Source organism: Mobula hypostoma, chromosome 2, assembly GCF_963921235.1.
Source record: "Mobula hypostoma chromosome 2, sMobHyp1.1, whole genome shotgun sequence".
Classification (NCBI taxonomy): Eukaryota; Metazoa; Chordata; class Chondrichthyes; order Myliobatiformes; family Myliobatidae; genus Mobula; species Mobula hypostoma.
In genome coordinates this window covers 119,089,497-119,106,366 of record NC_086098.1, presented here as the reverse complement: position 1 = coordinate 119,106,366, position 16,870 = coordinate 119,089,497, and the positions used below count along the sequence as shown (strand labels likewise).

Here is a 16,870-nt window from a genome sequence, read left to right as displayed (position 1 = left end):
TATATGCACATCTGGAAAAATGTGTCGATTAGGGATAGTCAGAATGGTTTTGTGAATGAGAAAGTGTGACTTACAAACTTGATTGAGTTTTTTTTGATGATGTGACCAAGAAAGTTGATGAGGGCAAGGCAGCATAACATGGTTAATATGGACTTCAGTATGGACTGATAACGTTGCACATGGTAATGTTAGATCACGTGGAATCCAGGAAGAGCTGGCTATTGGATAAACAATTGATACACATCAAAGTTGCTGGTGAACACAGCAGGCCAGGCAGGTCAGGATGAAGGGTCTCGGCCTGAAATGTCGACTATATCGCTTCCTAGAGATGCTGCCTGGCCTGCTGCGTTCACCAGCAACTTTGATGTGTGTTGCTTGAATTTCCAGCATCTGCAGAATTCCTGTTGTTTGCGTGGATAAACAATTGATTTGATAGTTGAAAGCAGAAGGTTTGTTTCTTAGACTGGAGATCCATGACTAGTGGTCAGCCAACTGTTTTTTGTCATCTATATCAATGACCTGGGTAAAAATATTCACGGCATTGTTAGTAGGTTTGTAAATGACACTAAAATAGGTGGTATGAGAAAGGTTACAAAAATTACAGGGGGATCGTGATCAACTGAGTAAGTGGGCTGAGGAGTTTCATCTGGATAATGCAAGATGTTACATCTTACAAAGACAAATTCAGATTAGACTTTCACTGTGAATGGTAGAGCCCTGGGGAGTTTTGTAGAACAGAAACATCTTGGAGCACAAATACATGTTTCATTAAGAGTCGAGTCCCAGGTAGTCAGGTTGATGAAGATGTCTATGAACACACAGGCCTTCATAATTCTGGGCATTGAGTATAACGGTTGGAAGGTCATGGTGGGGTTCTACAAGATGCAGGTGAAGCCATATTTGTAGTGTGGTGTTCAGTTCTGGTCACCATGCCATACAAAAAATATATTAAACTGGAAAGAATGCAGAAAAGATTTACAAAGATGCTGGTCAAGATAGCGCCAGCAAACTTCCTCAGGCGACATCTTCCAGATAGTCAATCATTTCAGATATTCCACTTAATCGTTTTATTTTAATTTTGTTTTTGAAACTGTTGGAGCCTGTGACATACAGTCTGTAGTTCGAATGAGTGAGCTAGCGCTCTGCTGTCCCTGAGAAAACTCCAGGAAAGAAAAAGAGCACGAGCTACCACGAGAAGTTCAGAGATGAGATGAGCGGCCATGATCGATTACATTTCTCTCAGATTAAAGGGTCAAGAAAGATTGAAACATCGAGGCAGTGTAGGGGAGAGTGAGCGGTTTTCAGAGGGGCCGCTGGTTTGAGTTGCTGCTCTTGTAGGGGCCACTGGTTCATTTCACTGCTGTCAGAGGGGCCACTGGTTTGAGTCGCTGCCCTCGGAGGGGTCACTGGTTCGAGTTGCTCCCCTCAGAGGCACTACTGGTTTGAGGCACTGCTTTCAGAGGGGCCGCTGGGTCCCGTTGCTCTGGGAGATGTTGTCGAAATTCTGAGATTTATGGATTGGACTGTAGTTCATATTTGCAAATTGTTTCTTTTTCTTTTCATGGGGGTTTCAACTACTATGGCTTTGTGTATTGTATAGCTACAGTTGAAGTCAGAAGTTTACATCCACCTTAGCCAAATACGTTTAAACTCAGTTTTTCACAATTCCTGACATTTAATCCAAGAAAACATTCCCTGTCTTAGGTCAGTTAGGATCACTACTTTATTTTAAGAAAGAACAAGAAACAAAATTTCTAAATGTTTTCACACAGGATGAGAAAGCAACACACATCAAAGTTGCTGGTGAACGCAGCAGGCCAGGCAGCATCTGTAGGAAGAGGTGCAGTCGACGTTTCAGGCCGAGACCCTTCTTCAGGACTAACTGAAGGAAGAGTGAGTAAGGGATTTGAAAGTTGGAGGGGGAGGGGGAGATCCAAAATGATAGGAGAAGACAGGAGGAGGAGGGATAGAGCCAAGAGCTGGACAGGTGATAGGCAACAGGGGATACGAGAGGATCATGGGACAGGAGGTCCGGGAAGAAAGACGGGGGGGGACCCAGAGGATGGGCAAGAGGTATATTCAGAGGGACAGAGGGAGAAAAAGGAGAGTGAGAGAAAGAATGTGTGCATAAAAATAAGTAACAGGTGGGGTACGAGGTGGAGGTGGGGCCTAGCAGAAGTTAGAGAAGTCGATGTTCATGCCATCAGGTTGGAGGCTACCCAGACGGAATATAAGGTGTTGTTCCTCCAACCTGAGTGTGGCTTCATCTTTACAGTAGAGGAGGCTGTGGATAGACATGTCAGAATGGGAATGGGATGTGGAATTAAAATGTGTGGCCACTGGGAGATCCTGCTTTCTCTGGCGGACAGAGTGTAGATGTTCAGCAAAGCGGTCTCCCAGTCTGCGTCGGGTCTCACCAATAATATAAAAGGCCACATCGGGAGCACCGGATGCAGTGTATCACCCCAGCTGACTCACAGGTGAAGTGTTGCCTCACCTGGAAGGACTGTTTGGGGCCCTGAATGGTGGTAAGGGAGGAAGTGTAAGGGCATGTGTAGCACTTGCTCCGCTTACACGGATAAGTGCCAGGAGGGAGATCAGTGGGGAGGGATGGGGGGGACGAATGGACAAGGGAGTTGTGTAGGGAGCGATCCCTGCGGAATGCAGAGAGAGTGGGGGAGGGAAAGATGTGCTTAGTGGTGGGATCCCGTTGGAGGTGGCGGAAGTTACGGAGAATAATATGTTGGACCCGGAGGCTGGTGGGGTGGTAGGTGAGGACCAGGGGAACCCTATTCCTAGTGGGGTGGCGGGAGGATGGAGTGAGAGCAGATGTACGTGAAATGGAGGAGATGCGTTTAAGAGCAGAGTTGATAGTGGAGGAAGGGAAGCCCCTTTCTTTAAAAAAGGAAGACATCTTCCTCGTCCTAGAATGAAAAGCCTCATCCTGAGAGCAGATGCGGCAGAGATGGAGGAATTGCGAGAAGGGGATGGCGTTTTTGCAAGAGACAGGGTGAGAAGAGGAATAGTCCAGATAGCTGTGAGAGTCAGTAGGCTTATAGTAGACATCAGTGGATAAGCTGTCTCCAGAGACAGAGACAGAAAGATCTAGAAAGGGGAGGGAGGTGTCGGAAATGGACTAGGTAAACTTGAGGGCAGGGTGAAAGTTGGAGGCAAAGTTAATAAAGTCAACTAGTTCTGCATGCGTGAAGGAAGCAGCGCCAATGCAGTCGTCGATGTAGCGAAGGAAAAGTGGGGGACAGATACCAGAATAGGCACGGAACATAGATTGTTCCACAAACCCAATAAAAAGGCAGGCATAGCTAGGACCCATATGGGTGCCCATAGCTACACCTTTAGTTTGGAGGAAGTGGGAGGAGCCAAAGGAGAAATTATTAAGAGTAAGGACTAATTCCGCTAGACGGAGCAGAGTGGTGGTAGAGGGGCACTGATTAGGTCTGGAATCCAAAAAGAAGCGTAGAGCTTTGAGACCATCCTGATGGCCACACATTTTAATTCCACATCCCATTCCCATTCTGACCAGTGGCCACACATTTTAATTCCACATCCCATTCCCATTCTGACATGTCTATCCACGGCCTCCTCTACTGTAAAGATGAAGCCACACTCAGGTTGGAGGAACAACACCTTATATTCCGTCTGGGTAGCCTCCAACCTGATGGCATGAACATCGACTTCTCTAACTTCCGCTAGGCCCCACCTCCACCTCGTACCCCATCTGTTACTTATTTTTATGCACACATTCGTTCTCTCACTCTCCTTTTTCTCCCTCTGTCCCTCTGAATATACCTCTTACCCATCCTCTGGGTCCCCCCCCCCCTTGTCTTTCTTCCCGGACCTCCTGTCCCATGATCCTCTCGTATCCCCTGTTGCCTATCACCTGTCCAGCTCTTGGCTCTATCCCTCCCCCTCCTGTCTTCTCCTATCATTTTGGATCTCCCCCTCCCCCTCCAACTTTCAAATCCCTTACTCACTCTACCTTCAGTTAGTCCTGACGAAGGGTCTCGGCCTGAAACGTCGACTGCACCTCTTCCTACAGATGCTGCCTGGCCTGCTGTGTTCACCAGCAACTTTGATGTGTGTTGCTTGAATTTCCAGCATCTGCAGAATTCCTGTTGTTTAGGATTAGAAAGGTTTAGTAGGTTATGGGCCATTCACTGGCAAATGAGATTAGCTTGGATAGCACATACAGTTGGGCCAAAGCTGGGTCCAGCATGGACCAGCTGGGCCAAAGGCACGGTTTCTTTATACTTCTATGAATCTAAAGGTAATGCCAATGAATGTCCTTTCTTTAGAGAGATGGTCACAACTAACATTTTTGTGACATGAATGATGCTGCAGCTTAGTACATCCTAGATCTTGTGGACTGCTTTATTTGCTGAGACGTGGTAAATGGAATGGAGTTCAGTGCAATCGCGAGCAAGCATCCTCACTTCTTATCTGGAAGATGAAGCAGGTGAAGATGTTTTAAACACTGCTCTGAGAAACTCCTACAGTGATGCCCTGAGGCTTAGTTGATTGACTTTCAACGATTATGAACATATTCTGACTACTATGAACATGCCAGGAAACCTACTCTGCATCTTTTCCAATAATGCCCATCCTATAATCTGGTGGCCAGAATGCACGCTGCTATGAACTAACTGACCTTTTATAAGATTGTACTATGACTGTCCTGCCTTTCTGTGCCTTGACTAAAGATGCCCAGTATCCAAGATGTTTTCTTCTCTACCTGAAGTATCTGAGTTGCCATCTTCAGTGATCCTCGGATTTGTATACCAAGGACACTTCCATTCAAATATTCCAAAGGCTTTGAGCCATTTTTTATTTCAGGGAATGTCATTTTCTGTCACAAATTGTTGAATAATTTGATGTAGTTGGTACCGAGGGAATGTCAGAGGTAAGTTTTTCACACCGAGAGTGGTGGGTACGTGGAATACACTGCCGGCGATGGTGGTAGAGGTGGATACAATAGGGTCTTTTAAGAGCCTCTTAGATAGGTACATGGAGCTTAGAAAAATAGAGGGCTATGCGCTAGAGAAATTCTAGGCAGTTTCTAGAGTAGGTTACATAGTTGGCACAACATTGTGGGCTGAAGTGCCCGTAATGTGCTGTAGATTTTCTATGTTCTATGTTCTCAATAGACATTGTTGAATAAATGCACACACTCAGATTCAGGAACAGCTTCTTCCCCTCAGCCATCTGATTTCTAAATGGACATCGAACCACGAATACTACTCACTACTTTTCCTTTTTGATTTTTTTTGCACTACTTATTTTAACCTAATTATTTATAAACATATATATACTTAACAGAATTCCATTTTTTGCTCTTTATTTATCTGTCTTGTACTTCATTGTACTGCTGCCGTAAAGTTAACAAATAACAAATTTCACAACTTATGCCAGTGTTACTAAACCTGATCCTGATTCTGATAAAGAATTCATGCCCAAGGACGAGGCACGCATGCCGTGGCATCGCCTGTTATAGCCACCCAGGAAAAAAGGCACTGGAAGTGGTGTGAGAACGAATTGAGCTGGAATCTGTGCTGGGTCAGAGGCAGGCCCCTGCAGGACAGCTCGCCTGTTGGTGCTGCTCTCTGGTGTTAGCTCCCTGGAAGACAAGCTAGATTGCGTTGGGCTGTGGGAGATGAGGAACTGCTGCGTGCCTGTTCTTGCATCGCGCCATGCCACTCAGGGACTTGTGCTAATATTCTTTTATGACTGTATGTGGTAACATTATTTTGTGACCCTATGTGCTATTGTGACTATACATACTGTGTGACTGTACGTACTGCGTTTTGCACCTTGACCCCAGAGCTGTATGCATGTGTATGGTTGAATAACACAATTAACCTTGAACTTAAATTTGACCCGTGGAAGAGAAACAGAACTAACATTTCACATTGAAGGTCCTTTGTCAGAACAGGGACAGAGGAAAAGCGAGATAAGTTAGTGAAAGACTTATAAAGGTAGATACCTGGCTGGGCATTGATATGGAGACGTTGGTTGGGTGATGAATGGGAACAGTTCGAGCAGAAATGGAACATGAGCTGGGTGATAAGGGCAGTTAACGAATGAGAATGCAGGCAAAGCTATGCGAAAAGATGCAAAACGCATGGCTATCCCGGTCAGGCTGCGCTAAGGGAGATAGAATAACTAAGGCAATTACCCAGGTGTCTGAAGATGAGCTTGGCTGAAAAATAATTAGGATTTTGACTGCAATACTAGCATTTACTCAATATAACATTTAAACTTTAACATTGTTAGGATCCACATTTAACCTTTAATGCAAATCTGTTACATACCTGCTTTGTCAGCTGTTCTTCACAGAGTTTGTAAAGCACAAAGAATTTTTGTGCTAGCATTATGTTATCCAAAAATCCAACACTAGCAAGCTTGACTCTTATAATGATCTGAAACATAAAATTAAATTTACAAATATTTCATGTTTTATCTGAAAATAGAAGAGAGTAAAGTTTTTATTTACATTCATTTATACATTATGAGCGCTGTTACTCAACAGAAGCAAAGTTATAGCATATTTATCAATACAACTCTGGTACTTGGACCATGGATGGGGAGATCAAACCCTGACTGAAAATTTCCAGTCTGCCGAACTTTCCCTGACCGAGTTGATGTTGTGATCTTTACTACGAGGTCACACCTCTGAGGGGCCTTCCTTTCAGTGGTTCCTCTCTCTTACCCTTTCTACCCCAAACTGAGCTTACTCATTTATCACTAATTCCTGTGGTCCTTACCTGTCGTTTCTCTTCCCTGCTCCCTTTCAGTTAATTTACTTCGGACAAAGTATACCTGGACGCCAGGGCATCTTGATTTTCCTTTCTGGCCCAAAATCAAGTAAGATTATGGACTGATATCCTCAGGTACTGTGCTTCTTCATTTGACAATATCATCACCTGACGTCAAGCTTCCTGAGAGTTATTAGACTTGCACTCAGCTCTGTTGCTGACTTGTCAGATAGTAGAAAGCCATTGTTAGGTTATCAGGCAGGGTTACTTGTCACAGAATAAGACATAAGTAGAAAGTAGACATAGTAGAAAGTCATTGTTAGGTTATCAGGCAGGGTTACTTGTCACAGAATAAGACATCGGAGCAGAAATAGGCCACTCAGCCCATCCAGCCTACCACCATTCTATCATGGCTGATTCATTATCTCCCTCAACCCCATTCTCCCACCTTCTCCCCATAATTTTTGACACACACCCTTACTAATCAAGAACCCATCAACCTCCACTTTAAATATACCCAATGACTTGATCTTCATAGCCGTCTATGACAAAGAATTTCTCAGATCCACCACCCGCTGGCTAAAGAAATTCCTGCTCATCTCTGTTCTAAAGGGATATCCTTATGTTCTGAGGCCCTAGTCTCCCCCTCCATAGGAAATATCCTCTGCATGTCCACTCTATCTAGGCCTTTCAATATTCGATAGGTTTTAATGAGATCCTTTCTCATTCTTCTAAACTCCAGTGAGTACTGGCCTAGAGCCATCAAACAGTCCTAATACATTGACCCTTTTATTCCCAGGATCATTCTCAACAACCTTCGCCAGATTCTCTCCAATGCCAGCACATCCCTTCATATATTATTGCACATATTGTTGGTCTTGTGACTTTTTAGTTAATAGTAACTCCAGGATATTAATGTTGGGAGAATTTATCAATGGCAATAATATTGAATATAAGGGGTAAGTGGTTCAGCAGTCTTCGGTTGAGATGGTCATTGCCTGCCACATTTATGATATGAATATTAATTACCATTTGTCAGAAAATTTTCAAACATATGGATATTGAGCAAGATGTTGGCAGTCTTGAAGCATACAAAGGTGGATAAATGCCTGGAACTTGACCAAAAGTATTCAGGGACATTATGGGAAGCAAGGGAAGAAATTGCTGGGCCCCTTGAAGATAATTTGGTATTTTCCTCAATCATAAGTAAAGTACTGGATAACATTGTGCCTTTATTTCAGAAGGTCTGCAAGAACAAGGTGGGATTACAGACTAGTAAGCCAAATATCAGTGGAAATTTACTTGAGAGCATCCTGAGAGGCAGGATCTATTTGCATTAGGAAAGGCAAGGGCTGATTAGGGATAGTCGGCATGTCCTTGTGTGCAGGAAATCATGCCTCATGAATTTCAAAAGATAACCCAACAGGACTGATGAGAGCAGGGCAATAGACATTGTCTATAAGACCATAAGACATAAGAGCAGAATTAGGCCATTTAGCCCACCAAGTCTGCTCTGCTGTTCCATCATGGCTGATTCCGGATCCCACTCAACTCCATACACCTGCCTTCTCGCCATGTCTTTTGATGCCCTGACCGATCAGGAAACTATCAACTTCTGCCTTAGATATACCCATGGACTTGGCTTCCACCACAGTCTGTGGCAGAGCATTCCATAGATCCAAAGATTGTCTGGATGGACCTCCACAAGGCTTTTGACAAGGTCCTAGTGGACTGGTTGGGAATGTGAGATTTCATCAGATCCAGGTGAAGCTAACCAACTGAAAGCAAAATTGGCTTGATTACAGAAGGAATCAGAGAATGAAAGTGAAGGCCTGTTTTTCATACTGGAGATCTGTGACCAGTGGTGTGAAGGGAAAGATTTAAGAGTTGCTGTAAGGGTTGGTTTGGGGTCAACTCTTGTTTAGCATATATATTAGTGACTTGGATCTGAATGTTGCTGGCGTTATTAAATGGTAAGCTTGTAGATGACACCAAAACTGGTGGTATGTTGGAGAGTGAAGAAGGTTGTCTAGGTTCTAAGAAGATCTAGATAAACTGAGAAAGTGGGCAAAGGAATGGCAGATGAAGTTTATCTTAGACCAGTGTGAAGAGATATACCTGGAGTGCATTGGCAAAGTAAATGGCAGGGCCCTGGGGAAAATTGTAGACCACGGCACACAAGTTACCCAAGAGTTGCATACAAGGTGGAGAAGATCAGTGGCACACTTGCTTCCATCGCCTGCAGTACTGATTACAAAACTGGGATGTCATGTTACACCTGTAGAAGATGTTGCTAAGACCAGCTGGAGTAGTACATGCAGTTCTGATTGCCATAGCATAGGAAGGTTGTGAGAATGCACAGAAAAGATATATAAGTATGTGGCAGGGGCTGGATAGCTCAAGTTACAAGGAAAGTGGAAAGGCTGTAGGTGTTTTCCCTGAAACAAAGGAGGCCAAAGAGGTGATCTTATAGAGATTTATAAAATCATTAGGAGCATAGATAAGATGGATTGTCACAGTTTTTTTCCTAGGTTAATGGAGTCTAAAAATAAAAGATATAGAACATAGAACAAAACAGAACAGGAACAGGTCCTTCAGCACATAATGTCTGTGCCAATCAAAACTCACGCAATCTACATTCCTCCATTTCCTTAAACTTAAGGTGAGAGGAGAAAGATTTCAAAGAGATCTGAAGAACGTGTTGTTATAGAGGGTCATGGAGTTACAAAGCACAGAAACTTTCAGCCCATCTCAGCCATGCTGACCAAAATGCCTTTTAGGGCTAGTCCCACTTCCCTGCACTTAGCCCGTATCCCATCTGAGCGTTTCCTATCCATGAAGCTGTCAAATGTCTTTTAAATGTTGAAATTGTACCCACCTTTACCACTTCCCACCATCCTACTTGTCACCGTCCAGCCATTGTCTGTACATTCACCCTCTCTTTCCCCCAGCTTATTCCCTCAGTATTTTTTTTAACCTCCAACTACTGTACACCAGTCTCAGAAATTCCACACCTCCCCTACCCAATTCATTGACCATCATGTTTCGCCCCAAAACAATTCCTTCATAAACCACCCCCTCCTCCACCCCAGGTGTTGTTCTGCCCACTAATTTCTTTTAGCAGTTTGCTTAAAGCTGAAGGAATTCAAAGTTATTTTAAGAATGCATATGAAAACCTTCAAAAAGTTATTAAATCACACCAGTGAAGAACATTGGAAACACAAAGTTGAAAAACTGAATATAATGTTCTAAAAACACTAGCATAAATATGTTTGAGAGGCTGAAGAAACTAATCTAGGGAAGCAAAATAGGCCTGCGTTGTCTGGAGTTTAAAAGAAAATGTCATTAAAACCCACCAACTGTGGGAGAATGAGAACAGATGTAGAACTGATGTTTCCCCTTTATCTTTTCATTCACTTATCATCTGTATGCAGGATCTGCAATGAGTGCCAAGCACTGCAGTTACTTTCAAAGACTAATCCAACAACACCTTCCCAACACTCACCCTTAACTATCAAGTAGGTGCATAGGAATACTACCAACCCCAGTTCCTCTCCCAGTTACTAACAAAGTTAAATCATTCTGTCCACGAACAGACACAAATTAAGAATCAGTCATTTGTAATATATGAGAAGAGATTTCTTTACACTGAGGGCATTGAATCTTTAAATTTCTCTGTCTAGGAGGTTAGTTACCAAGTATGTTTTTAAACAAGAGATTTAGAGATGTTTTAGAAATTATGGGAGATAAAGGATAAAGGGTTAGTGCAGAATTGAATGATGGAACAAGCATGAGGGACCCAATACCGCTTTTCTGTTTTAATTGTTCACACACCATATAACAGGCAAGACAGTGACAAAGAAAGCCAAAAGTGCAATTCAAGGGATGAGCAGAGTTCCTAAAAAATTATATAATTACACTGACAAAATGGGTCCTAAATTACTTAACTGACCAGGAAAAGGAGAAATTGGAAGCACTAAAGAGTAAATCCCAGATAAGCTGAGAAACAAGTCACTACATTACATTCATCATACTTAGAATTGCTTTCACCTGTCTATCTGGAACCATCATGGCCACTGACCGAAACTGTATTTTTAGATTTTCTGGCAGCTCTTGGCGTCCTGCATATCCAGGATTCTACAAGGAAGGAACCAAAGATAATTCCTCAGCAACTTTGTACAGAAAATGAAAAGTCCTAAATATAACATTATGCTCTTGGGCTGTTACTAATTTAAATGATCCTCTTGAAAATTGCAAGGGCTTTACAATGAATTGCACACTTCCACTTCCACAGGCAGTAACTCGAGCATAAACTCTATTTTTTGAAAATACACAGATTGCATTGAATTTACAGGATAGAAGTCATTTCCCTCCTTCTTTCATCCCATCATACCATCCCTCCAAACCACCCCCCTCTCTCTCACACACACACACACCCCAACAGATTATTTTTCATCTTAAGCACTTGACCCTTAAAATGGATCATCTCACCAAAAGAAGGACATGATTACACTAATGGGATACAGAGGAGATTCCCAAGGAAGTTGCCTGGGATGGACCATTTTAATTATGAGGTGAGAATGGATTTCAGGAAGAATATTTTTCCCCAGAGTTAGTTGCAATCTGGAACACGATGCCCGAGGGGATGGTGGAGCAGATATTCTCACAATATATAAGAGCAGGGATTCCCAACCTATTTTATGCCATGGACCAAGACCATTTTTAAACAAGGGGTCCATGGACCCCAGGTTGAGAACTCTTGGGCTAGAGTAATGGCAGAAAGAATTTAATCCTGAATGCAAAGTGATATATTTTGAGAGGTCAAATAAGTGTAGGACATCCACAGGTCTAGGTAGTGTTAGTGAACAGAGTGACCATAAAAACGTAAGATATAGGAGCAGAATTAGGCCATTTGGCCTATCAAGTCTGCCACGCCACTTCAACATGGTTGACCCAATTTTCCTCACCCACACCCCCCCCCCCGCATCACCTGCCTTCTTCCTATATCCATCCATGCCCTGACCAGTCAAGAATCTACCAATCTCTGCCTTAAATATACATAAAGATTTGGCCTTCACAGCTGCCTGTGGCAAACAATTCCACAGATTCACCACCCTCTGGCTAAATAAATTCCTCCTGATCTCCATTCTAATAGGACATCCCTCTATTCTGAAGCTGAGCCCACTAGTCTTCGACTCTCCCACCATGGGAAACATTCTGTCCACATCCGCTCAATCAAGGCCTTTTACCATTTGATAAGTTTCAATAAGGTCACCCCTCATTCTTCTGAATACAGGCCCAGAGCCATCAAATGCTCTTCATATGACAAGCCATTCAATCCTGGAATCATTTTCGTAAACCTCCTTTGAACCCTCTCCAGTTTCAGCACATCCTTGCTAAGATGAGGGGCTTAAACCTGCTCATAATACTCCAAATGAGGCCTCATCAGTGCCTTATAAAGTTTCGATATTACATCCTTGCTTCTATATTCTATTCCTCTTGAAATGAATGCTGACATTGCATTTGCCTTCCTCACCACAGACTCAACCTGCAAGTTAACCTTTAGGGAATCCTGCACAAGGTCTCCCAAGTCCCTTTGCACTGTGTGTTTTTTTTTTTTTGCATTTTCTCTCCATTTAAAAAATAGTCAACCCTTTCCTTTGTTCTACCAAAGTACATGACCATACACTTCCCGACACTGTATTACACCTGCCATTCCTTTGCCTATTCTCCTAATGTCTAAGTCCTTCTGTAGCCTCTCTCTTTCCTCAAAACTATCTGCCCCTCCACCTATCTTCATATCATCTGCAAACCTTGCAACAAAGCCACAAATTCCATCATCCAAATCATTGACATATAACATAAAAAGCAGTGGTCCCAACACAGACCCTCATGGAACATCACTAGTCACTGGCAGCCAACCAGAAAAGGCTCCCTTTATTCCCACTCTTCAGCTCCTACCAATCAGCCACTGCTTTATCCATGCTGGAACCTTTCCTGTAATACCATGTGCCTCATGTGCAGCACCTTGTCAAAGGCCTTCAGAAAATCCAAGTACACAACATACACCAAATCTCCTTTGTCTATCCTGCTTGTTATTTCTTCAAAGAATTCCAACAGATTTGTCAGGCAAGATTTTCCTTGAGGAAACCATGCAGACTATGGCCCATTTTGTCATGTGCCTCCAAGTACCCTGAGGCTTTATCTTTTCAGAATCAACTTCAACATCTTCCCAACCACTGAGGTCAGACTAACTAGCCTATAGTTTCCTTTCTTCGGTCTCTCTCCCTTATTGAAGATTGGAGTGACATTTGCAATTTTCCAGTCTTCCAGAACCATTCCAGAATCTAGTGATTCTTGAAAGATCATTACCAATGCCTCCACGATCTCTTCAGGCACCTCTTTCAGAATTCTGGGCTGTATACCATCTGGTCCAGGTGACTTATCTAAATTCAGACCTTTCAGTTTCCCAAAAACCTTCTCTCTAGTAGTGGTAACTTCCCACACTTCATGCCCCCGGCACCTGGAATTTCCACCATACTGCTTGTGTCTTCCACAGTGAAGATCTTGGAGTACAAGTTCACAGATCCATGAAAGTGGCAGCACAGGTTGGTGAAGACGACTCATGGGATGTTTGCCTTCATCAGCCATGGCAGAAAATATAAGAACAAGGACATTACCTTACAATGTTATGGAACCTTGGCTAGCCCCCCTGTGGGCTATTCTGGTTCCTATACAGCAGGAAGGATATGTCTATTCTGGGGAGGGTGCAGAAGAGATTCACTAGCATTTTGTCTGGAATTGGAGGATTCTAGTTTATATATATATATATACACACACAAAATAAAACTACATATATATGTGGTCCTGGTGTGGATGCTATGTAGCTTCCTCCCTAAGGCAAAGAGCCCATGAGCAGAGTGGGAGGGATCCTTCATGATATTGCTGGCCTTTTTCTGACACCTTTTTGAATACATGTCCTTGATAGTGGGTAGGCTGGTGCTGGTGATGCACTGGAAAGGTTTGACTACGCATTGTCAAGCCTCCCTGGCTGCTGTAGTGTAGTTTCTGTACCATGCTGTGACGTAGCATGTTAGGATGCTCTCTACTGCACTTCGGTGGAAGGTTATGAATATTGATGTGCATAGTCCTGCTCTCTTCAATCTCCTCAGAAAGTAAGGTGGTGAACTTGGTGAACTTCCTGGATTGTGTAGGATCTGTGCTGGCACCGTCTGAGATGTCCACTCTCTTGTGTCTGAAACTGCTCACAGTTTCCGCTGCTGTGCTGCCAATGTTAAGAAGAGTGTGAGTGGTACGAGTTCTCCTGAAGTTGATAAACCATCTCTTTTGTCTTGTTGGCATTCAGGACGAGGTTATTTGCCTAGCTCCAGGCCTCAAGCTTTTCCTCCTCCTCTCTGCTGGCCATCTTGTTGTTGTTGGTGGTGAGCCCCACCACTGTCGTGTTAACAGTGAACTTGACAACGTGATTACTCGGTGTTTGGTTGTACAATTTGAGTGCGCGGTGTGCACAGAAGTGGGCTCAGCACACAGCCCTGGGGGGCACCCGTGTTGAGGACGATGGGGAAGGAGCAGTTGTGCATCCTGACGATATAAGGACTGTGGGTTAGGAAGTCCAACATCCAGTTGAACAGTGGTGTGTTTAGACGGAGGAGCAGGAGTTTGTTCACCAAGGTCTGTGGGACAGTAGTGCCGAAAACGTAACTGAAATCCAGAAAGAGCATTATACATCAGTGTTGGGGAAATCTGCAGATGCTGGAAATTCAAGCAACACACACAAAAATGCTGGTGAACGGCATTGATAGTTCTTACTATCTCTTCATTCAGTTAGTCCTGACGAAGGGTCCCGGCCTGAAACGTCAATTGTACCTCTTCCTATAGATGTTGCCTGGCCTGCTGTGTTCACCAGCATTTTTTGTGTGTGTTGCTTATACATCAGTGTCCTTGTTTTCTAGGTGTGTTGGGGCCAGCTATATAGAGAGCTTCTGTCAGTAAGCATAGTGGAGAGTGCCCAGAGTGGCAGAACTTGCGTTTTGGATGTGTGCCATTACCAGTCCTTCCAAGTACTTCATCAGAATTGGAATCAGTGTCTCTAGGTAGTAGTCAGTTAGCTCTGAAGGTGTAGAGTTTATTTGGTACAGGGATAATGGTCGCTGAATTGAAGCATGTGGAGACAGCAGTTTGGGTGAGTGATGTGTTGAAGTCACCTGTGAAGACGTCAGTGAGCTGGTGTGAATACTCCCTGAGTATTCAGGTTGGGATATTACCTGGACCAGCAGCCTTACAGGGGCTGACTCACTGCAGAGTCCTTCTCACATCTGCTGCTGGTACAGGCAATTACTGCTCCACTGGAAGGGGGATAGCTTTCGTGGTCTTCATTGTGCTTCATGCCTCGAGGTGTGCATAAAATTTCTTTAGAGTGCCAGGGACGTAAGTGGCACTCTAAATGTGATTCCCGAGCCAATAACAGAATTGATTCTCGTCAGTTCAGGGGCTATTCTAGGTGGATATTTGATGCCAGACATCGAGATAGATAAGAAAAAGATTTAACACTCCTCTCCAATCTACTCTCCTGCCCCTCCTGTCTCAGCTATCAATTCCCTTGGGACTAGCAATCAATATAAACCACATAATTGAATTTTAACTGCAAATTGATTGCTAAATGCAATTGACAGCTCTGTGCATGGGTAACATTACAGCCTTCCTTGCATATTAAGGTTTTTAAGTGATCTGCAGAGAAATCAAATTGTACCACAAATGGAATGAGTTTTGAATACCAGAATTGACCTTTACCAGAGCAGAAGGCATGGTCCAGCATTAGCTGAAGAGCTTGCCACAATCTGTGAAAAAGTTGCAGCTTGATTCTTCCCTTTTACTCTGAGATCATCATGCTGTAATTAAGTTTGTTAATGGTTGGCACATCCCAACTAACATGATTCCTGCTCTAATTGCCCAAGTTTGAGATCATGGTGTCCATCCCCAATTGGTATCTCCACCCAAGGTCAAATAAGCCCCTGAAATTGAATAAGCAATAACTGCACTGTTTCTGTGAGACTCTGTACAAAGGCTCAGGATTTAAGTGGGATGAACTGCAAGCTTCACACATTTCAATACTATTCATTTAAACAAACGGATGTGGGCCCATAGTGCAGCCCAGCTTCGATGGGTACTTTTATGTACAGAATATCCACACCAGCTTGCTTATTGTTGGAGGTTTGCTTTTCTCTTGTGCCCAGTGTTTCCACAAGAGCACTGGATAATGAAAGAGAAATTACTTTAAAATTCACAAGATTTTATAAGATTCATTAGAATGGGGGCACCAGAACCAATAGGTTGTTTCACGATGCATTAAAAAAACATAAATCAGAAAAGACACAAACTGGCCTACTAACATCATATCATCTATTTTACAATATTGTTCAAAGTCACAATCTACTGAAATAGACAATGACAATTCAAATTCAATCCAACCTCATAACAACTAACTTTTTTCTTTCTTACCATTGTGATAAAAATGCCAAACTCTGGGTTAAGTGATACACTATCTCCATCAGTGAAGATAAACATTTTTTTTCTTTCTTTCCGTGCAATAAGAATAATATAAATTTGTTGTGCTGCCACAGATAACACAGGCAGCTCGATGCGATTAAATTCATCAAAACAGCCCCAGGATCCAGACTGTGCCAGACCTAAAAGACAAATTTCAATCAAAATGGGGCAAAATTAATATATATAGTTATCAAAATCTGCAACATGATGCACATCAGACTTTTTTAACATTTTAACAGGTTACTAATTTACAAGAAAACAGACGATGAAAGGATATGAACATTTGAAAAAGAATTAAAATGATAATATCAATATACAATTCAGATGAAACCAAATTAGATTATATCAGAGAGACAGTTTTAATTTATTCATTGTTCAGGTTGTGAGTATGAGGAGATTGATTGGGTACGAGAGGATTGATTGGGTGATAAGTAGCTAGGCTGGTACAATTTTCCACATTTTCAGGTGCTACAAGAATCAGTGCTGGGGACTGAACATTTTACAATTTAATAAGTGACTGAAATGAAGACACC

General features: G+C 42.9%; 1 protein-coding gene across 1 annotated transcript in view; it reads right to left on the bottom strand.

The window, feature by feature from the left end:
* Nucleotides 1–16,870, bottom strand: part of LOC134342423 (dynein axonemal heavy chain 8-like) — a 317,468-nt gene that overhangs the window by 225,671 nt on the left and 74,927 nt on the right. Inside the window, exons 17-19 of the mRNA XM_063040531.1 lie at nt 16,290–16,477; nt 10,821–10,907; nt 6,327–6,434 (exon numbers count right to left, since the gene is read on the bottom strand). Of these exons, the coding sequence (XP_062896601.1) occupies nt 6,327–6,434; nt 10,821–10,907; nt 16,290–16,477 (383 nt within the window). The remainder of the gene's footprint in view (nt 1–6,326; nt 6,435–10,820; nt 10,908–16,289; nt 16,478–16,870) is intronic.